Raw genomic sequence first — 23,174 nt, forward strand, 5'->3', positions numbered from 1 at the left:
TGTTAAATTAAGGCATAGATATTTCCCTGAAATGACTTCAAAAAGTGTGTGTTAACAAAGCAAAGAAAGATTAAAATCCTGACCAGGCTGAGAATCTATCCCAGCTGCTCTGTTAATATGTACTTATGCATAGAGGTGTTTTAATTAAATATCAGTGATCCCACTTACACTGATTACACTGATGGATTTAATCGTCTTGTATCTTGTACCTGATGTCTAAAAATCTGAACATGTAACTACATTCTGAACAAATTAAATTCATGACTAAATCTGGTTGCTGTGCCTGTGGCTCGTGCCATGCTTACTCTAACTAGGTAACGCATGGCTGTATAATGGTGACCTTGTACATGTCTATTATCCAGTTCCACTGCTCAAAGGTTTCAGGCAGTGTTTCCCCACCAGCTGGATCACTAGGTTGTAGTGTTCTTTGACATCCTTCAGATCAAAGAAGATCTTGTGCTAGCAGTTAGACATACTTTACTGAGTTGGACTGCAACTAGTACAAAACTTCTGTTATGTCACCACTTGCATTGCACTCTAACAGCCTCCTTAACAGGAATACAGTCACCAACCGCAGTCCAGGATGGTGGAGTTGAAATTCATCTGCAGGATTCTAGACTCACTGAATTTACACCTCAGCCAAACTAAATCTGTGGAAAACACTGAAAGGTGAACAGGGACCAGTGTAGAGACTACAGAACGGGCCCAGCATTTTAACCACCTGTAGGTCTGACCCATTCTTACACATGTAATAGTGATCACTGGCACACTCAACTTTTAGTACAGTTGAGAAAAGAATTCATTCTTGTGCACTGCTGAACATGAAAAAAGTTTAAAAAAGTAAATTATTATTAAACTTTATAGACAAATGTGAGAGAATGATGATTTGCTTGTACCTGCATGCTGTTGATTTTGAGCGACTGCTCAAAGCAGTTGACGCACTGCTGGAACTCCTTGTGGCGGAGGTGTAGCAGGGCTTTGGAGCGCATAGCTCTGGCGCTGCGCTGACCTGACAGCTCCCATGCACGGTCGTAATACTGATACTCCCTCAAGATGTCTCCTAGTAGACAGTACAGACTAGGTGTCTCCTTCTTCTCCAGCTCCCTGCGCACAATCTCCTCGGCCTGAGCACAAACAGAGAAGAACAAAGGTGAGTTCAGATGAGACATGTGAAACTGCATTCAGCTCCCATGTTTGTTGGATTTTAGGTGGAATTTAACTGATTTCATTTCCAAACATAGCAACATGAACACTAATATCTACCTGTGTTAGATGTTAGGACATACGGAATATACCTCAGCGTCGACCTTTTTGAATGCCTCCAACTTCATCTACAATTTAATACAATCTTAGAAACAGTGCATTTTTCTTTTCAATATAGGTACTTGCTTACATAAGTTAACTAATCAGGTCAACCATTAATAGCTTAATTTAATGTCAGGATGGCCAGCCTAAAAAAAAGATGAACTTTTGTGATATATCATATTAATCATGCATGTAACAGCAAAATATGTTCTACCTTATAAAACCCTTGTCGTGATTTCTTGGAGCACCAAAAAGCAAAACAAATATTTGGCATTTTATATGAGGATAGGTCAGAGGCAGCTGACACACATCTCACCAGCTCAGACTAGGCTTGTGAGTGTTTTACATGTAGTCCATAAGCATGTCGCAAATACATGTGAATGATCCCCAAGAGTCGCCCTAGATATCATGTGGTGTTAAATAGGTTCATAGTGTCTTTATTTGTTTTTGGGGCATTTTTACACTGTCCGTTTTAGTTGACATCCTACCGGAATAGCACCTCTTGCTACTTCCTGCCTGCCTTTGCTACCTTTTAAGCCAACACAGTCTGTTAGTTGGCAGTAATGTTGTATTTTACTATTGTGTGTTTGGCACTAGCTGCCATGAGTTGCTTGTAATAGTTTGTACGAGTGAGTTCACCTAAAGATGTGCTTTATCAGACATTAGCCTAGATGCTAATTAGTCATTAGCTTATTTCGTTGTGCTTCAATTTATATGGTAAGGAAGTATAGCCTATGATGCTTAAAGGTCACAGCATTTTCTAATTGTAAAAGAATGTTTACGCATATCAGATCACACATGATATTTTGTGTCTTATTTACAGTTTTACAATTTATTCTTTCATCAAAATCCATGCTATGTATCCAACTGGACATAAACGACCACAAAAGAACAACGGTGTGGTTTTTATTTGTGTGACGATTGTTATCTACCTGCCTAGTTAAGTGCAGGGGAAGAATAATAACCAAGTGACATAAAACTGCAACACTTAGTAAAACTTAATGATAATCAGATTGATTATGTTTCTTTACGCTGCAAATTTAACACCTACCATAAATTGATGGCAAATTTCAGATATTCTGAGGACCTTTTGAAAAATTGTCATTTCACACTTTCTAAGACTTTTTAGTGACTTGTAAGAGCTCTATTAAAAGATCTCCTCTTCACCTCTCCTCAGGAGATATGAATACCTTATCCTACCCATCTACTCATAGGCAGGACATAGTTTAACACTACGAGAAGCAAAAAAAAACCCCAAACCAAAACAAAAGTATCAAAACACAGGCTGAGATCTAGGAATGAAGTCTGACAGAAAAACAAAATTAACATAGGGATTATGTTACAAGTATAGTAGCTGTCAAATTACCTGTGGACATTTGCACTCTGTGCACTTTGTCTTGCCACTACATGTTTTGGATTGCAGCTCACGCACTTGTGAGGGTGGAATAATGAGATTGTTTTCTCTTTCCAAATCCCTCTGTCTTGATTTAGGTTGTGAAGAGTGCCAATCTAACCACTGCTAGCGAGCCGAGGGCCTCTGAGGTTTGACAGAGCCTTAGGTTCACTGCATTCCTTTGCTGTCATGGGGCTGATGCTGGGCCAACAGCCCAGCCCGATTAGGAACGAGAAACCCCATCATACTTATCTAAATTACACAACGCTGAGCAGGTTGTACCCCATGCAACATTCCCTAATTAAAGATAATACGGTAACACAGACACACACACCTATTAAGACCATTACTTTGAATTTGAATCTAAACTATAACTCAAACATGGAAAACAAATTCATCTGATCTGTCTGAAGTTAAATGTCACTCCCAGACTCGAGCGGGTGCGTCTCAGATTAATTTAGTATTTGCATATTACATATTAATGCGTGAGGCTGATAATGACTGTAGTCATACTGTTTTCTGAGAAACTTCAACAGTGCATAAAACATTATGAGGATAACTTCAGGTCATTTTAGTTTTAAGGTTGAACAAATTTATTCCGAAAAGTACCCCCAGAAGTTCAGATCAATCACGTGGACTTGAAGGATGGTGGCTGAGCAAGAAGACACTGTGAAATGCAGTATACCAAGGGTAATTGCTATTCCTGTGCTAACTGCTTTTCTATGAAAACAAATGTTGTTAAAAAGACTGGGACCTACTGGGATCTATGGAGGAGAGAAGTCCAACTTGTGAAACATCAGTACCAAGACATCCAGACTGAAGTCTCAGTTTTTAATATAGATCTTTTGAACCCGTTTTTGCTGTTGGTGTTTTTAAAGTAATTTAATGGAAATATCTCATAAATAAATTGTCAATTCTTGACATCTGTGCTTCATTTCTGATGACTGGATTTCTACTTGTTTATTAGTTGGCATAATTAGCAGGTATCTCCCTGCAGACTGCAGAATACAGTCATTAGTTAAGAGCATAGCACTTCACCCTCTTTTCCAAATATGGTCATTTTAGGCTCAGAAAAAACAACCTGCCAGTGGCTGAAATACTGTTTTATCTGTCAATGTTTAGGAAAAATGTGGAGTTTAGAAACTAATGGGATGGTTTCCACATGCTTGCTAGTAAGAAAAAAACAAAACAAAGAACAAAACAAAGTGACATTTTAACAGCAATGAAGATGTAACGTAACCACTAAACATCCAAGTGTTCAGCCTGCAACTTCTTCTGCAGCTGGGCAAATGCAATGCAAACATTTAGTTAAACAGAGACGAGCTGTGAGCCATGCTGAACACAGCAGTCTCTTTCATTATTTATGTCCGACATTACATTACGTCATGAAACAATGTCATTATGACAGAGCAAAAAGGGAGTGTAGGGGATAACGGAGAAGCAGTGCTGGACAGAATCCCAACCACTCCAGACAAATGGATCGGCCTTCTTATTTTGGATCTCAGTGAGTACATAACACGGACTATTGGCTGGAATTACCACAGCACATGGTTTAAGACTAGAGAAGGGCACTGCACTTTTTATTAGCAAAAAGCAACCTGGCTAATCAAATCAGACACAATAGACACTGTAACTGACAAACAAAGAGCTGACAGGCTGTTAGAGTCCTGCTGAGAGCTCTTCACAAACAGACAGGTTAAATGTTCAGGTCAGTGCTCAACATCCACACACAACATTTATGCACATCTGCATTTCATAACAGAGTTGGATTTGAGTACTGGGTATGTTAAACACATAATTGGCGCAATCTAGTGTTTGATCCGTTACCTAGACCCAGTAGGAATTTAATTTCATCTTTCTAGGTTTTTGCCTTATGAACAGTCTAAATCAGTATGGAGAAAACAGCATTTGGCCTCTCAGTTTCCCCCAGTTCTTCCACTTTTTGCTGTGATTTTGCATCTTTTTGTGTTTCATTCCGTTTCTCTCTGATCTTTTTGCATTTCACTGTGGTGATTGTTCCTGTTGTTGTCATTTTGCATCTGTGTTAACTGTTTGTTTTTAGCTCTTTGTTTATTGTTTTGTGTCTCCCTGTAATTACTTTTTTGTATTTGTTGCCACTTTGTATCCCTGTGTGCTCATTTTGCATCTGTTTGTGATTGTTTTGAATTTTTCCGTCATTTTGCATCTTTTTGCAGTAATGTCATTGACTTTCCAACAAGAAACGTTACCCGAGCAGTCATGAGGCCTGTGTCTGCTAGGTCTGTTAAGTAGTCCATCCATCATATTAAACTGAAAAGAAAACATTTGTCATCTGGTGTTTCTGCTGCAAATGTGTTTACCAGCACTAAATCAGTGCCATGTTTGTTTTGGCTTTGCTTATTAGTGTCATATATACATTATACATGTATGCATATATAATGCATACATAAATATGTTGCTAGTTTTGCACTAATGCTTCTCTGTGCATGCATATAAGAGATAAGAGGAATATTAGTAGCGTACACACAGCTGCAGACAGCATACGTGCTGACATCTGCTTTTAACCGTCTCTGTAGTTGTACTGGGTCTCTGTCCACACTTCTGCATGGCTGACTAAAATCATCGGAGTGAAAACTATCTGATGCAATAGTGATCAAAACTTAGTAATGTCATGACTGAGTGAATGACTGAATTATTTCTAAACACGGTCATCACTGGATGTCTTTGGAATTCAACTCAAACCTAAATCTAAACGCCGAGATCACTTCTCACGGCACAATCACAGCAAGAATTGTGTTGTACTCTTGACAGGCAGGTAAGAATGTCCTTGTTGAGTGCTGGCCTATGAATTGGTTATACTCCCAGACTGATAATGCTTTTATGAATATAACAATCTCTTTGTTCAGCTGGAGGGTGGAGAACGCGCCCTCCTTAAAAGAACATGAAGTAATAGGACTTGGTTAGGAGCCACATGGTGATGTTCAGGCATCAGAGCTTTTCCTCTGCGACTCCCTTTGTGGTTTGTGTCTATGTGTAAGTGGAGATCTCTGACAGATCCAGAGCCTACAGGGGACATTACCCCTTTAGTTTAAAAAACAATACAAAGTTAGTCACGGTCAGCATTTGCAGCTGCAGTACAAGTTCAGATAAATTAAATACTTGACAATTTTTTTTTACCTTACAATGTAAAGCAACTTGAGGCAACTGCTGTTGTGATTTGGTGCTATTTAAATAAAATGATATTGAAGTGAAGTGAACCATAATCCTAGCATCATGCTATGAGAAGAACATTTTTTGGCAAGGGATTAAAAATCACATGCTCCAGTCTTGGAAGTCTGTAATCCTGATGGCTAATCCAAGGGAGTTCTAACAAATGGTAAACAAGCTAACAAATGAGGCTCATGTTGTAGTGAAAGTCAACATTATACTTCCTGTTTACATTCCCGAAGGATTATGACAAAGTTATCAGTAAAACTAAATTAAGACCAAGAAGATACACAAAATCCAGTTCTTCAGATTAATCAGAATCCATTAATACCCTTTTCACTGTAAGATATCAATATTTCTGTTACTCTTATATGCTGAAGTAAAGTAATTAAGGATATGTCTTCTGCGTTGAAACTATGAATAAAAAGTCATTGCAATTTTGAATAATGACCAAGGGAAAGATGAGTGGAAGTGCAGTTATCCTGATTTTTGACTTTTCCCCCCCGATCGCCTCATCACTAATTACTGACAACCTCTAATTTGGCCTTGACAACCAATTTAAAATACCGATCTGCCAAATGAGCATCAAATCATTTAGTTTGAAATCTACAATTGACATGTAAATCACACCATCTGTGCTGCTGTGAACAGAGATCTGCAGAGAGTTAACCACAGCTTGGAATAGACAAAAGTTTTCCAGTCTTATTATAGGATTAAAATCTTTTTCTGACTCTTTTTTTTCCTGATAAGATAAGAAATATTGTATCTATCCCATAGCCAGGAAATTCTTCAAATATCATGGAAACCTTTAATGTTTTTCCTAGATGTGAAAAGGTTTCTCTATTACATGAGATAAGAGAATCTAGAATTCAATAAAGATGATTTAATCCAACAAAACCCCAGATAGAAGGAAAAAAACAGATAGTGACTGTGGGGGTTGTGATTAAAAAATATGTGTCATTTATGATTTCTACCAAAGTAACTAGGGTCTGTTTAAGAGAAAGTGAAACATTTAATTTGATTTTACATTACTCTTGCCTACATACAGTAAGTGTTACACTATTTATGTGAAAAAAGAAACCATGAAGTATTAAAACAAATTCATATCAACTCAAAATATAGTTAAAAAATGTTAAACTAAGCACTATTGCTTTTAGATGATTTTGATTATTCAAACAGCAAGCTGCTGGAAAAACCTCTTCTAATAATACAACTTAGAAATGTTGTCTAGATTAAGTGAAGGATTTAGGGAATAAGAAAAATTGTATGAACATTAAAACGACTTCATTTACATAGATTAGTGGTTTAATATTCAGATCAGTTAAGTTCAGGAATGTTAAGATCAGCGTGTACCTTTCCGTGTTGGCCGAGTCTCTCGTAGCAGATAATTGCATCTTCCCAGAGCTCCAGCCTTTCATAAATGAGTACAGCTGAACTGATGCAGCCGAGATCCATCAGAAGGCTGGCCAGCTGTTTCTGTACACAGGGAGAGAATAAAGCGAAGACGTCTGAACCATGTTGAGGCTGCTGGCATGCTAAGGTGCTCACTATGACAACGCTAATAGAGTGACAGAAGAGGCACATTTTATATTAGCATGCTAGAAAGCTAACATTCATGCAAAATACTGTTTGCAGATCTTTAACAACTTCTATAACCATGAAGGCATGAAGGCATATAAATGCATCTGATGATAAAATCAGATAAAACTTGCTCTGACTGACTGATATGGAGCAAATATTCTATACCAATAATTTATGTCCATCCATTTGTTGTATGTGTGTATATATATATATACACACACATATACACACATATACACACACACACATACACACACACACACACACACACACACACACACACACACATACACACATATGTATATATATGTGTATATATATGTATGCGTGTGTGTATATATATATATATATATATATAAATAAATAGTCTATCTACATTCAATTTCACTGTGTTAGTTAGTTCTGTGTGACCTGTGTTAGCGTTAGCATGGAGAAATATAATATCAAAGTGCTTCTAGCAGTTGTAGACTTATGGGAAAGAAGACAGGAAGACTCTATTGTTTTATTCTCATTTATGATGAATAGTTATCGTAATTTACAAAACGACAGTTATACTGATAAACTGAACAGGAAAATATTTGCTATGGTCACAGACCAGCCACATGCTGATTTTTTTTTTCTTTAAAGAAAAATGCAAGTTTTAGGACATTTTTACGCTGGGTTCAGACATTTGGGTGTCTGCAATTTTTTTGTAACCATCCACACTCATCTGTAAGACATTACAATAGTATGATGCGCCAACTACTGTACATTCATCAGGCAGGCTTGAAAACAGTGTAAAAGACATGAGTGAAGATCCAACCTCACCACTGTAAGAAATCACAAGTTTTTAAAGTACCATGAAATTAATGGAAATCAGTGAAACATAGGGAAGCAACTGATGGCATGCTTTAGAAACTGGTTAGTAGCAATGTAAAATATACACTACCTGATGTGTGGTTATTGACCAGAAATGTGCAAAACCAGCTCTAAGTAAACTATAAAAATGGCCTCACCCTAAAGGCATAAAAATGAAATGGCTTGTCATGAAAACAAAGTGTGAGACGGAAAAAGCAGAAAGCCACCCCCGGCAGAAAAATGCATTGCAGTACCTGCTGCAATCCTCCTCCTCAACAGACTTTCAGCTCCCCAGACGGTAATACAGACTCTTCAATTCCAACTTCATTGCTGTTATCAGTTATTACCGGCTGCCTGTGTGATGTTTCCTCCCAAACTGATTTCTCCCTTTCTCCAACACTCCTCCTACTTCAATCTTTCTATTACTGCCTATTCAACCTCTTCTCTTTCCTTACCCTACCTGGGACAACACTGCTGGCAATAATGTCAGCTGGATCTGGCTGATCACTTGCTTAATGGTGCAACACAGACACAGAGAGGCAAAGATATTATCAAAATATGTCACAGCTAGTTTCTCCTTTTCAGGTGCAATTTATTTATCAAAATGTGGCCAATTTGCCCAGCTGGGCCACTCTGATGTGGAGTTTTCCCTGTGACTGAGTGGGCTTCCTCCGAGTCCTCTGGCCTCCTCTGAACTCCATCCTCCCACAGCCTAATGACATGCACGTTAAGTAAACTATTGATTCTAAATTGGCCATGGATGCAAGGCAGATAAAGTGCTTAAGGTGTACAGGTGTGGTTAAGGTGTGAACTCTAGAGGTCAACTATCAATCTAGTATAAAATTCCCATACACATAAAGTGCTTCTACATCCAGTAACTCGCTATAACTTTACAATGGGATTAAAGGTGACATTAGAGTTTTTGATACAGATATGGGGGCAACTTTTGTTACTCTAGCAAACAAGAAACCTTAAACAGTGGTATGCAACATGCCTTTCTAGTTCTATTATGGAAGAACTAACGTAATATAGGTAATATCATGCTTACTTAACCTGACATCTCGGAGTTCTAATGTTTTTTTTATCTGAATTGAGCATCACAGTATGTATGCAGCCAAAAAAGTTATTTACATACACGGTTTTTAAGTATGTAAGTTAGATGAACGTTTTTACAACAATCAAGCTGTTGTCACTCGGTGCTTTTCTGTTTTTGTCATGTTCTCTATGAAATAAAATCATCATATCATTACAAGTAGCTGATGTTCTCTTTAAGACTGTAGAGCGGATGTGTACGTTAGCAAACTGGAAATCTTAACAGACAATGTGGCAGCAAGGAGTGGATTTTCTTTTAAAATTTAATCCAATATAATAACAATTATGTCACATGCGCTGAGTAAGCAGAGAAGAACTTCAGGGTGATAAAGTATGTTCTTGAGAGAGTCAGAATTTAAATTAGGAGAGTGCTGCTGAGAGGTGCCCCTCCATTAGAAATGCAGATGAATCGAAGCTCTGACCGCAGAATCAAATATTATCACAAACATTTCTCAATAGCCAAAAAACGTATGAGATCTCATGAGAACTATATAAGCTAAGGACGACCTGCCAGAGAGGTGGAGAGATTTGTCTCAGACAATGATAAATATTTGTCTACATTACATTTTAATGCCTTAACGTGCTGGCCAAGAGGAAATTGGCTTATTGACCAGATATCTGCCTTGGTTGAATTATGTAAACAGATGATGTCATGTAAGAGACTTTGTGGTTAAATGTAACTATGCCATGAGAATTAAGGCACTTGAATTCTTATTAAAGGCAAAGAATCTTCATTATAAATAACAGCTGAACTGTCTTGTGTTTAGTGTTTTCTTTGAACATTGTGCCAGCAGTGACGAGTACCAGTGTTCTAGTGGTACACCCACCAGAATCATAAGGTGATGTAAGCTATTTGTTACTGGTGACCAAAAATGTTCCAAGCATGCCAAAAGAATGGCAACGATAAAGCCAACAGAGCTGATTGTTGCATTGCTCTTCGTTCTGTTAGCCAAGAACAAACAGCAGTTATGCATTATTGATTATAACCTTTGACAAGGCTGCTACTTGAAGAATGCAGCACGTATGCAAGCACTAGAACAGCTGCTCTTTTCCCCTACACCCTGCCCTGGAGGCCTTTTGTCGTATTGTTCTGTCCCTGTTACGGGCATGACACCGCTTGATTTCAATCCAAATGTAATATTAATTTTAATCTAATTTGCCATTCATTTATCTATGCTTAAAGAGTTAACTTAATTATAACTTTGGTTATCTCTACTTTTTCTTTAGTTTATTTTGAAACAAAAAAGGAATTTAGAATAGGACAAGACAAGGTATGATAACAACAACATTAAGTATACAAGCTATGAGCTGTGGAATGAAAGAGGATGAAGTCAGCCCTGTGACAACATTCACAGTATTTAGAAAGTAGCTCTCAAACCCTTAACAGCAAGCCTAAGGGGCGTGTCAGCGGTTTAGTGAATTCTTGTTTTAAGGACAGCAGACGCTTTTTCTTATGGTAGAACAATCAAGGCAAGGTTTATGACCAAATAACAGCAAAAATGTTATTGTATTCCATCTCAGGTGCACTTATGTGACATTAATGCGAATCATTCAATCTATTCTTAACCGAGACATTATCGTTTCGTATCATCAGTGACATTATTAGTCTCTGTCCAAAAGATCTTTTTAATGATAAATTTTAAAAAACACAGACTCTCACAGTCAAAGTGAATAAAGTGCTAGTTAATTTCCTTTTAGTTTACCAGACGGAACGTTTTGGAAAAAAAACAGAAAGGGACCTAATACCTGGACAGCCCATCTGGGTGGTGCTTGGCAGCAGTAAAAGACTTTGAGGCGCTCCGTCACAGGACAACTCTTGTCTTCAAAGTGGTCTACTATTGCCTGGAAAAGAAAGAAACTCAAATAAAGAAGGAAACTGGAATTCAACGGCTGAATTTGTTCCACAAAATGTGCTGCAGAGTCTGTAACAACTGAGTTCATCCCCCAAAATGACTGAGTATTACTTCCATCAGTTGAAGATGTAACCAGTATCTTTACTGCTAGCAGTGCAAATATATGTATATATTCTGTGCCATTGACAGGGTTACAGGGTCATTAGGCATCAAATGGGCAATGAGAGGGAACATTCATGGAGACAAAGAGCAAATAGTGAACACAACTCTTGTAGCCTACAGCTGTTCGTTCTCCTTTTATGACTTTGAATTAAATAAAATGCAAGGAGGAACAAACAGACACGTTTTGTGGTTTCCTTCTGCCACCATCCTTGCAGAATCTTGGCATCTTTTCCAAAGGGTCAAAACTGATCAGATGAACAAATTAAAATCATTGAGACACGTTTTAAATGTCCCCCCATACAAAAAATGTGGTTTATCTCCAATGGTACACATAAAAAACACAAAAGTAAAGAGGAACGTTTTTGTAAACACAGAGTTGTTGCTAATAAATTAGAAAATGGCAGTGGAAAGCTAACTTTATTAAATTAAATAATTGATTGCTCGTTTTGGGTTGTGGGAGAGTTGCTGCCCCATCCGAGGGAGTTGAAGCACAGCATCTGCTGTGATGAGGACATTGTGGTACAGATAAACATGAGCTAGAACACGCAGCCCTCAATTTACCGCTCGATCTACGTTCCAACTCTCAGTTATGTTCTTAAGCTCTGCGTAGTGGCCAAAAGGATGAGGCTGTGGATAAAAGCTGTCAAAATAAGCTCCCTGGGCTCAGCCTTTAGAGGCAGGATGAGGAGCTCGCACATTTGGAGGGAGTACAGCTACTGCAGCTTTGCACTGATAGAAACAGCTGAGGAGGTCAAGGCATCTAATCAGGATGCTTTGTGGATTCTTCACTTTGTAGGAGGCAGACCGAACAGTCAGGAGCCTCTAAGGGTAGTCCCATAACCTTCTGGAGAGATCATTTCTCTCTCATCCAGGATCCTCCATAAAAAAGCCAAAAACCATTTTATCTGAGAGACCCTGCTAGCCTGCTTTCAAAGAGAAATTATCTCAGAGCGGACTGATGGGCAGACTGATGGATGATCCTTATCTTGAGAACTGGAATTATTTATCCAAAATCAAGCAAAACAACGTAGAACAACACTACATGCCAAATTGATTTAGATGCATGTCATCATATAGAATGAAATAGAAACCAAGTGCATTTTATTTGCTCAAAAAGCTTGAGACCTTTATAGGAAACCAATCCAACTACACAAAATCACAAAATACATCTTAAAAAATGACATTCACTGCTTACAACTTTACTCTCTACCAGCCCAGGCTGTGGCAGCTAAAACAGCCTCGTTTTACTTCTGTAAGGAAGACTTGTCTGCAAACTATGTCCTCGAGTCCTCCGTTTGCGGCTTTTTTTTTTTTAATAAACCCATAATGCACCTTGTGCTCACTCTTTCAGGGATGTTATTGATCAACATCCACAGTAACATTTGGAGCTGTGCAGCATTAATGGTTTGGTTTGTGCTCAGGGTTGTTTGGAGAAAAAAAGAACAAGGTTACTCAATAACTCACTGGGACTGTGAGTCTGCAGAGCTCTGCGGCTCTTAACTTTGTTTGTGGTCACACTAATTTTCTTATTCTGTAACATGACGGCGAAACCATTCACAGATGGGCAGATACGATCACACACAAAATGAAAACACAGCAACAAACAGTATCCTTGGATGGACTTGCACTAGAGCAAAAACCATACTCATCATGAAATCAAGGCTGCAGAACTTCTAGAAGCTTCTGCCATGATACGCGAATTGTCTTCAAAAACAAAACAAGAAAATTAGCTTCCTTCATTTCAAGCAGTTCAGATTAATACTCAAAGTTCAATTAGATAATTGAACTTTGATAAACCTTTATGATTATTAACTTTTTTAATGGGCTGTGATTTAATTATCCAAATCTGGGCAGGGCAGATAAGGAAAGCATGTGCATCCGCAGAGTACTGTGGAAAACCTGGCCTTTGATTTTCCTGCTATGGTTTTCACTAACATACCACTCCCCAAAGGTGATCAGGTGACCAAAGAGGCCACTTATATCCACTGTCACATTTATGAAACAAGCCTTTAGAAGATGCTGCACTCTGCCCACAACCAAGTGAATACAGCAAACAAAAAACTGACAAATTGAGATTCAACCAGTGATTTGTTATTATTTAGGTGTATGAAGAATGCCAAGAAAACATTCAACAGATCACAGCAGCAGCCTGGACTTTCTCCATGAATTCATGGAGCCTCAATTTTGGATATCAGAAATACGGGTTCATTAATCCATGTTTGCAGTTTTCTATTCTCCAGTTTTGCTCCAGTGCCCTTTGCCCACTGCAGGTGCAGATTTCTGCTCTTTGCTGATTGGAAATTATTTCTGTTATTGACAGCTCATTGCATAGCCCATGATGAGCAGCACTCATCATTCCAGATGTGCAGCTGATTGTGAGTCAATCAAAAATCATGACTCAGACGACTGTTACCAGGTGTTATCTCCTGACAGCAGATAGCACACTACTAACTTACATACGTTTTTGGAATGACATTCATTTTTCTGATAGATGCAGTTACAATACAAACTATCCAAAATAAACAAGTCACAAGAACAATGTTTTTACCAATTCCAAGACGATTCATGTCCCCGTCTGCCTCCTTGGGACTGGAGGTGGAATGTTTGTACTTACAGACCCTTTCCAAAAAATGTGAATATCATGGAAAAGTTTATTTATTTCCATAATTCCATTCAAAACATTAAACTTTCATAGATGATAGATTCAGGGCCCACAACTTAAACGATTTCAAGTACTTAGTTGTTTATTTGTACATAATTTGGGCTTAGAGCTCATGAAACCCACGAAAACAGGCAGACAGAAGACAGAAGATTCAAGAATCTGGCAGAGATTCAGAAAGAGTGGAATGAGGCAGGAGTCAAAGCTTCAAAACCACTTCTGAGTCTGAGCCAACCTCGGAAGCGACTCAACTGGGACAAGGAGAAGATAGACTGGACTGTTAGCCAGTGGTCAAAGGTCCTCTTTTCCGATGAAAATAAAGAGTGCCTTTCATTCGGGAATCAAGGTCCAAGTGTATGGAGGAAGACAGGTGAGGAACAGAACCCAAGCTGCTTGAGGTCCAGTGTGAAATATCTGCAGTCAGTTATGATTTGGGGTGCAATGTCCAGTGCAGGTGTTGGTAAACTCTGCTTTCTTAAATCCAAGGTCACCGCAACAGTCTACCAGAATGTTTTACAGGGCTTCATGATTCCTACTGCTGAGGATCTGTATGGAGATGCAGATTTCATCTTCCAGCAGTACCTGGCCCCTGTCCATACCGCCAGAAACACCAAAACTTGGTTTGCTGGCCATGCCATCACAGTGCTTGACTGGCCAGCCAACTCACCACACCTAAACCCCATTGAGAATATATGGGGTATCAAGAGGGAAATGAGGTCCACCAGACCCAAAAACAAAGAAGAGCTGACAGCAAGCATCAAGGAAATCTGGGCTTCCATAACTACCGGGCAATGCCACAGGCTGATTGCCTCAATGCCACGGCACATCGAGGTAATGATTAACGCAAAGGGATTCCCAACCAAGTATTGAAGATTGACATATAATTTTGAAAGTACCACATTTTGATTGATTGATGTGATCCTAATTTCTATCTTTTCTTTCTGCAAAAACTGAGAAGTAAATGGTGATGTCTTCACAGTATTCAAATTTTTTGAAATCCTGTTTTTGTGGGTTTTATGAGCAGGAAGCCCAAATGATGTACAAATAAACAACTAAGTACTTGAAATCGTTTAAGTTGTGGGCCCTGAATCAAAATGTATGAAAGTTTAACGTTTTGAATGGAATTTTGGAAATAAATAAACTTTTCTGTGATATTTTAATTTTTTGGAAAGTGTCTGTATAGCAGTGACTGGCATTATTTTGACATATGGTGTGATAGGTGGTGGTGCTGGAAGAGACTCTGAATCTTATTTCAACAGGGCGACTCGTATGGCCATTTCTACAATAAGCTGGATTGATTAAGGCAGGCAGACGCTTGCACACACTCTGCTTTCTGTTTATTTTGACCTTCCTCCCCGAGTAGTTATTTACCTGGGTTTGCATCATGGCTCTTTCTACACATCGGGATTTTCCTTTTTCCAGTTTCGTCCTGAGGCAAAGTGCTGACACTTGCACTGGCCAAAACTTGGGTTCAGACAAAACACACTGCGGAACAATAAAAGAAAAATAGAGGGTCAAAGATAACACTTTATTCACATCATCAAGGAACACATGATTGTGTGCAACAACAGTATCATTCTGGTGACAAAAGCCAAGGAGCTCAGGAAATAGTGCCTCATCCTCTAATCAGAAGGTGGCTCAATCCAAAGGTCCGAAGGATAGAATTGAAAGGATGCATTTAAGTATGTATGGCCGAATGAAACGTGACTTGTACGTAAAAAGTATTTTTCTTTATTTTCTACTAACTATTAAACCCTTAAAAGCAAACGCAAGCAGATCAATCCAGATTCATAGTCCATAAAACCAATTACATTACACAAAAAAGAAGCAAATGAAAAAACAAACCTGGCATTACCTTCCCACAAACATAGAACTATACAAGAGCTTTATATACCTGACAATACAAAGATTGTTGTATTAACAAATCTGTGTGTGTGTGTTTTATTTATTGGTGAATATGGAACATGACACACTCATTCAGCACTTCAAATTACCGACATCCTTCTGAACAAGAAGTAAATTGATGCATAACCAAGTTTTCTTTTAAACACAAGCATAAGTTAAAGGATGCTTTGCCCCAAAAATCATAGCTTACAGATGACAAATGAAGTATAGTACTCATGATTTTAGTATAAACAGTATAAAACAGTACAGAGACAAATAATAACATTAATAACCTAACATTATTAGGTCAGAATTGTCTTTTTTTTCCTTATCAAATTCTGCAGCTTTAATAATAAGCTCAGAATGCATCCATATGCACTACTAAAATAGATAAGACAGGGATTGAATTGTAAACTATAAACTGATCTGTGTTGGTCTGTTTCAAAATAAAGTGGATTATACAATATTTGTTCCTCCAGTATTCAAGTTCTTACTGTTACATGTTGTGTATATAAATGTGCACAACTTTAAAGGTTGTCACAGATGGATCTCGCTTCTGATTCTGGGTGTTAGTATTAAACTAGACGATGATCAAAGTGAAGATTAGACATCAGTATATAGTTTGGCAGCTAAACCCAAAAAAGATCTCTTTGCTTTTAGGTTTTTCAGTCTGGGCAAGTATTGTCCCAGTATCATTCCAGTTTGGGATATTCTCCAAAAGCTGCCTTGCACTGAGCCATGCTGCAGAAACAAAAGTACAGTCATAATTGAATGCACTGTGAATGCACAGTGTGCTACATAAAAAATAATAGGTTCACCTTTTTGACCTTTACAGCATATACTATATTATTCTGGTGGAACCTGAACTTTAGGTCTAATTGCAATCTTATTAATCAAGTAGTATTTTGGTAAGCTTAGTTTTTGTTACCGCATCCCTTCAGATCTTTTGTTTTTATTTTTATTTTCAGTTGGGACTGTATGGGCGGGGATGCACTGCTTACGAGTTTGTTTTGTTATGGTTATACATGGGGAGGGCGGTGGGGGGTGAGGGTTGGGGCCCATATCTTGACTGCAGAAGTATGGAGAGCACCAGAATTAAGCCGCCTTAATTTATTCAAATGCAAGACAATGGAAATGGAAATGAAAAGAATGTGGATCTGACCTTTTGTACATGGAATGTTAAAGGTGTAAATGAGCCTGTTAAGAGATTTCAACACTTGAAATCTCTTAAAGCGGATATTATCTTTTTACAAGAAACTCATCTGAAAAATGCTGCTCATAATAAACTTGGGTGTAGATGGATTAATCAGGTGTATTACTCAACATTTTCTGCTAAAACCAGAGGGGTAGCTATATTAATTAAGAAAGATACTCTGTTCAGGCACACTTCCACTATAGCTGATAAGAATGGTAGATATGTATTAGTGACCGGGGAGCTGCACGCCATTCCGATTATTCTACTGAACATTTATGGACCTAACCATGATGACCCAGAGTTTTATAGAAAGGTTTTCAGCTGGATATACCTAATAATAATTTAATAATTGGAGGTGATTTTAATTTAGTGTTAGACCCATACTTAGATAAATCCCTCTCCAAAAAGGAAAACAAAAAAAAACCCCACATTGTGTAAAGGTAGCAACTTTATTAAAACATATATGAACAATATGAATATTTGTGATGTGTGGAGAACTTTAAATCCATCAGGTAGAGAGTATTCTTTCCACTCTTCTGCACATAACGTTTATTCAAGGATTGACTATTTTCTGGTAGATGGAAAAATGCTCTCCCTTGTTCGTAACATAACCTATCACAATATTATTATCTCTGATCATTGCCCTGTCACCTGCTCCTTTGCACTTAGCAACTTCACCAAAGCATATAGGAATTGGAGATTTGACCCACAACTACTGAGCGATTTAAAATTTCAACAGTATATAAACTCTCAGACCTCTTTATTTTTCGATATAAACGATAATGCCGAAATCTCACCTGATATATTATAGGAAACGTTTAAAGCCTATATCTGGGGGTGCATAATATCATATCAGGCCTCACAGAATAAAAATAATAAACTAGAACAGTTAAAATTAGAAAAAATGATCCACGATTTGGACGCCAATAATGCAAGGGCTCCCTCTTTAGATAAGTACAACACTATTTGTGCATTAAAATATGAACTAAATCAAATACTAACCAGCAACATTAATAGAGCGTTCACCTTTGTAAGACAGAAGTACTTTGAATTTGGGGACAAGCCACATAAGTTGTTAGCTAGACAGCTAACAACTTATGTGGCTGTCTAGCTAACATAAGGTGTTAGCTAGCAGGGCTAGTTAACAACTAGCCCTGCTAGCTAACAGCTAACAACTAACAGAATGATTCACAAAATTAGATCACGCAATGGAAACCTGGTTACATCACATAAAGACATTAATGATAACTTTAGACAGTTTTATGAATCTCTCTATACTTCTCATTCCACTGCAGGGCCTAAAGATATGCAGGACTTTTTAGGTAAGTGTGACCTCCCTGTGTTAGATCAGGTGGGTCGCAAGATTTTGAAAGCCAAGATTACAAAGGAAGAAATTATTAAATCTATTGGTTTATTAAAAAATGGTAAGAGTCCAGGCCCAGATGGGTTAGGGAATGAATTTTACAAACAGTTCAAGATTAAATTTGTTCCATATCTTGATTAATGTTTCAAGTAGGAAACAGTGACAGGAAAACTGAAGAATAAAAAGCTTAAAAAAAAAAAAAAATGGAGTAATTCAATCAATACTTGAAAATTTACTGTATAATTAATCAGTCTATATTCGAAGCTGCCATCCAAGCTTCTTTTGGACAAGATTTATTTCTCTGTTGGAAAGTGGAAGGAGTTTATTATTACATGGTCTGTGATTTTAATCCAGTCCACACTGTGTGAGTATTAATGGTGCTATTCTCTTTTGAGTGCCATTTTTGACTTGTATTTTTTTGGCACTTACTTAGCATTAAAAGTTAGTTACTGAATCAGATGGATGTACAGAGTGAGATTCTAAGAAGACTAAAACTTAATGAAATATGATGATTTCTAAGCAAGACTTATAAGCTCATGTTCAGCACCATCATAAAATAAGAGCTGCTCTCCATGAACACTAAATATTTCGGTGCATACCTTTCGTCTATATTTGCATAGATTTTAGACATTAAAATCTCAACATAAAAAAGCCCACCTGTTAACAGTCAGAGGTACAGTTAGCAGCTATATGCTGTTAATAAAGTCTGTAACACAATAGAAGTACAAAGTAATCCAGAAAAATCTGAACACACCACGCTATCCTTCAAAATTAGTACGTCATTAGTATTTATGAATATATGAATAAATTAACAAATTACATATACAACCCAAATTTAAAAAAAATAAATTAATTGAAACAGAATGCAATGATCTGCAAATCTCGTAAACACATTTTCCCTTACAATAGAAGACCGAAACCATATCAAACATTTGAACAGAGAGTTTACCATTATTGGAAAAATACCTTCTTTTTATAAAAGCTTTCCAGCAGCTGCTCTGAAATGTTGTCAGATTCTAGTCTGACAAAAGATTTTACCTGCTCAACAATCCTGGGTCGTCTCACGGCGTTTTTTTATTTCATGATGCCCAAATGGTTTGGTGCAGTTAAGCCAGTTCAGCAGTCAGACTCTTTTACTATGAAGTCATGATGTTGTTATAGATGCTGTGTTTAGCATTGTATTGATTAAATATGCAAGGCCTTCCCCAGATGGGAGCATGTGTTACTTCGAGCTTTGGCCCAGAGAAGAGGGCAGCATTTCTGGATCATGTTCACATCTGGTTTGTTATTTGCATGATAGAGCTTTTTGGATGGCACAGACGATACCTTCTGGAAGGGTTCGTGAACACATGCAGTGTCTGCATAGCAGGATGATTTTTTTTTCCTAATGCAGTGCTGCCTGAGGACCCAAAGATCATGGGCAGCCACTGATTTTTAGATTTTCTCATTTATTTATTTTTTTAATACAGACACTCTGAATATCTGATGATCTATCATATATGATGACATAAAAATTTAAAGTCTTCTTTATTATGTTGAATGACATTCTGAAATGAATTCCCAATCTGTAGATACAGGTTCTTCTGCTCATTCATAAATACAGCCTCTCTAAACTGCAAACACGTCGGTGACCTGTTGTCAGTTAACCTACTTACATCTGAACACCTCTCAAACGTAACACATTTTAAACATTTAATATATATCTAATGCTCTATTATAGAATATATATGTTCTGCAAATTGTTGCCGTTTTAAAAAACATTTTAATTCCCAAATTATTTGGCGTTGCGGTTGTACTGAAGCACTGTGGAAATGCACACAAGAGTAACTTTCTTTTTCCTCTTCTTCTGTAGCTGAAATAAGCACAGGGCTCGCCTGTCTGCTGTGCACTGTAGTGGGAAATCAAGCAGCAAGCTTTAGTGAGAACACCTAATTATTAAAACCTATTACAGCCACAAAGTCTTTATCTGTGTGCTGTGGTGATAATCTGCTGTATAATAGCTGGCACAGCTTAGTGGTTTAGCTTTAGATGAGCTGATTAAAGGGAAAGCGGGGAGGGTGTGTTCAGCAGATTTACTGGTAGGTAGATGTCAGAGAGAGACGACTGAAGCTTTTCATCTGAATTCATGTCTCGATTCATCTTTAATCAGAACAAGTTATACAACAGTAACTTTCTACACACTGTATATTTATGACAATGGAAATGCGTGATAAAAGAGATACATGGTTCGAGGTGAGATAAACAAACACTAATGATCTTTGTGGATGCTTAGCAAGTCTTGCTGGAGTCATTAATGCAACAGTAAATTGTCCTAATTATGCAGTTATTCCTCTACCAACATCAATCGTTGAGCAATTTAAAAAAAAAATCAAACGATAAAGCATCCAAAGCGTTTGTCATGTCGCTCCTGACGCAAATGGGTGTTTCTTAACAGCAACGAGAAGACAGAGGAAGTTTTGATGGTGATGACTAAATCCACTTATTATATTGATTACTTTCTGTTATGTTTGCCTGAATGCTTTGGAGTAACAGAAAAAAGCTTAGAAAAAATGTTGCATACTTCATAATTACAAGTGGTAAGACCCGTCCAAACTCGATGCTTTTTAGAACCTTAAAGATTCGTACAAACTGAAAGCAATGTCCTTGTTGCGCATTGCTCTGAAGCCGACAGTTTGTGCACGCTCCAGGCTCTAGCTGGCTACGTATATTTAACACCAGGTATTAAAGGTGCCATAGCATGGCTTCTGCAATAACACTGGTGTAAATTTGCTGAAGTATCGTGCTATCATGGTTCCTTTTATGTTTATGTTCCTTAGCGCACAAGAACATTGAAACAAGCCCAAGATCGTCTAACAGCAATGTCAGACACCCCTGCCTCCAGTAATGATTTAGTGCAAAGGGAGCTACTTCAACAACCTCCAACAAAGGATAGTGCTCCAAAGGGAAAACTGTTCCTGCTGAAGGTGGAAACAACAAACCTGTTTCCTCACTCAAGACAAAAAATAAATAAATAAATAAATACAACCAAGCTATGATGGAGGAGCTGCTATCAACTGGTGATGTGCAACCCAAAAATAACCAAATGATAAGAAGAGCAAGCCGTGAATGAAATTCTAAAGTGTTTACAAGGTGGAAAGGTGGGGCTTTGGGCAGTTTGACCAAAGATCAACCCAGGCAGACAATACTTAACAAGGTTAAGTTACTTGAGTTACTGTTAACTCTGTGCATATACACTCACACTTTTACCACAGTGCTTCAAAGACAGTCGCTCAGTGGAACAGAAGGATGAAAAGTGACAGTTTATTGACACATAAAGGTTGCTGCCTGCAAGCATCTATAAAACACTCAGTATTTTTTGTCAGAAATATCAAAATATAATTTTAAGACTACATATCATTCACTCCTATTGTGCATAAACAAATACCCACAATGAAATGAAGAGGGGTCAAAATTACAATACAACAATTTGAGAGACTGATGAAGTCCGATAGGGACAGATTCAATACGGCAGACAGCTGTCTACAAGAAACTGAGACTCTGTTATGAGGAGACAGGTTTGCTTGGGAGCACTTTATACTTATACTAAATTTATGTATTTATTTTTGTAGGTACTGAGTATGGTGATCAAAACTGAGTTAATGTGAGGCATTTAGGACAGTGTGTAATGCTGCAAAGAGTAGACTGGGGCTGAACAAACATCTGGATGTGAGAGGAGACATCAGGCTGTGTCACATGGGAATAAGACCTGTGTGACTTGGCTGTGAGTTTTTACTGCAACCCTGAGATGAGGTTCAATTTATTCATTTTATTCATTAACTGCAGAATACCATGAACTCTTATTGTGGGCCAGGCTTTCACCTTCTTCAGTTGCAAAGGGAGTCAGGCCAATTTACCCTTCTTCCAGCATAATTCATGTCCTGCAAACGTATCGATCTGCATAAAGATTTCTGTTCGGATGGTAGGGCAGAGCCTTTTCACCTACCGTACACGTGCTTTGGTACAGTTCTCCAAAATTAACAGATTTATTGAATAAAAGCCAGGGCAATAAATAAATTCACATTGCTACATTTACGGTCTCTTTTTGTTTTTGAAGATCATTGTTTTTCTTAAAAAAACAATAAAAAAAAAAACAATGACATATTTACTATGCAGTGTCCTGATGTACGAGTGGTGCAGAAATAGAGATCAGACAGAGAGATCTGTGAGGAAGCATGTTTGCAGAGATGAAAGGGATATAGATATAATGGTCCTAACTGGAACCTAGACACAAGTCAGATCCTTAAATCCTCTTTGTTGGGTTTCCAGCAGCTGGTAGTTTGCTGAGGTGCATCATCAATCCCTGTGATACTGCTGCCTGAACCCTACACAATCTGCCAAAGTCTCATAAGCTTCTCTCTAGAATGAATTCAAAGTTTCACTGCAGAGATGAAACAACTCGGTTGATTTTTGTGCAGCTTATTATTAGTGCCTGTAATATTCCCTGTTACACTCAAATCATGGGCGAAAAGCTCCTGTAATAACTGACACATTAGCAGTGCTGAGAGATGTTCTTGTAGTAAGGTGATAGGATTCAGGTATCGACGAAGACAGCCAGACATGTGACAACCATCTAACCAGCCTGCAGATTCCTGGATCTACATGTAGGCTGGGAAGATGCCTGCCCA

General features: G+C 37.9%; 1 protein-coding gene across 1 annotated transcript in view; it reads right to left on the reverse strand.

The window, feature by feature from the left end:
* ttc27 (tetratricopeptide repeat domain 27) overlaps nucleotides 1-23,174 on the reverse strand; it is a gene marked incomplete in the record, with an annotated part of 90,612 nt that overhangs the window by 12,613 nt on the left and 54,825 nt on the right. The window contains 4 exon segments of the mRNA XM_042214160.1: nucleotides 897-1,124; nucleotides 7,238-7,360; nucleotides 11,141-11,236; nucleotides 15,440-15,553. Of these exon segments, the coding sequence (XP_042070094.1) occupies nucleotides 897-1,124; nucleotides 7,238-7,360; nucleotides 11,141-11,236; nucleotides 15,440-15,553 (561 nt within the window).

This window comes from Haplochromis burtoni, unplaced genomic scaffold, assembly GCF_018398535.1.
Source record: "Haplochromis burtoni strain Fernald_Lab_line unplaced genomic scaffold, NCSU_Asbu1 Contig_525, whole genome shotgun sequence".
In the NCBI taxonomy this organism is placed as follows: Eukaryota; Metazoa; Chordata; class Actinopteri; order Cichliformes; family Cichlidae; genus Haplochromis; species Haplochromis burtoni.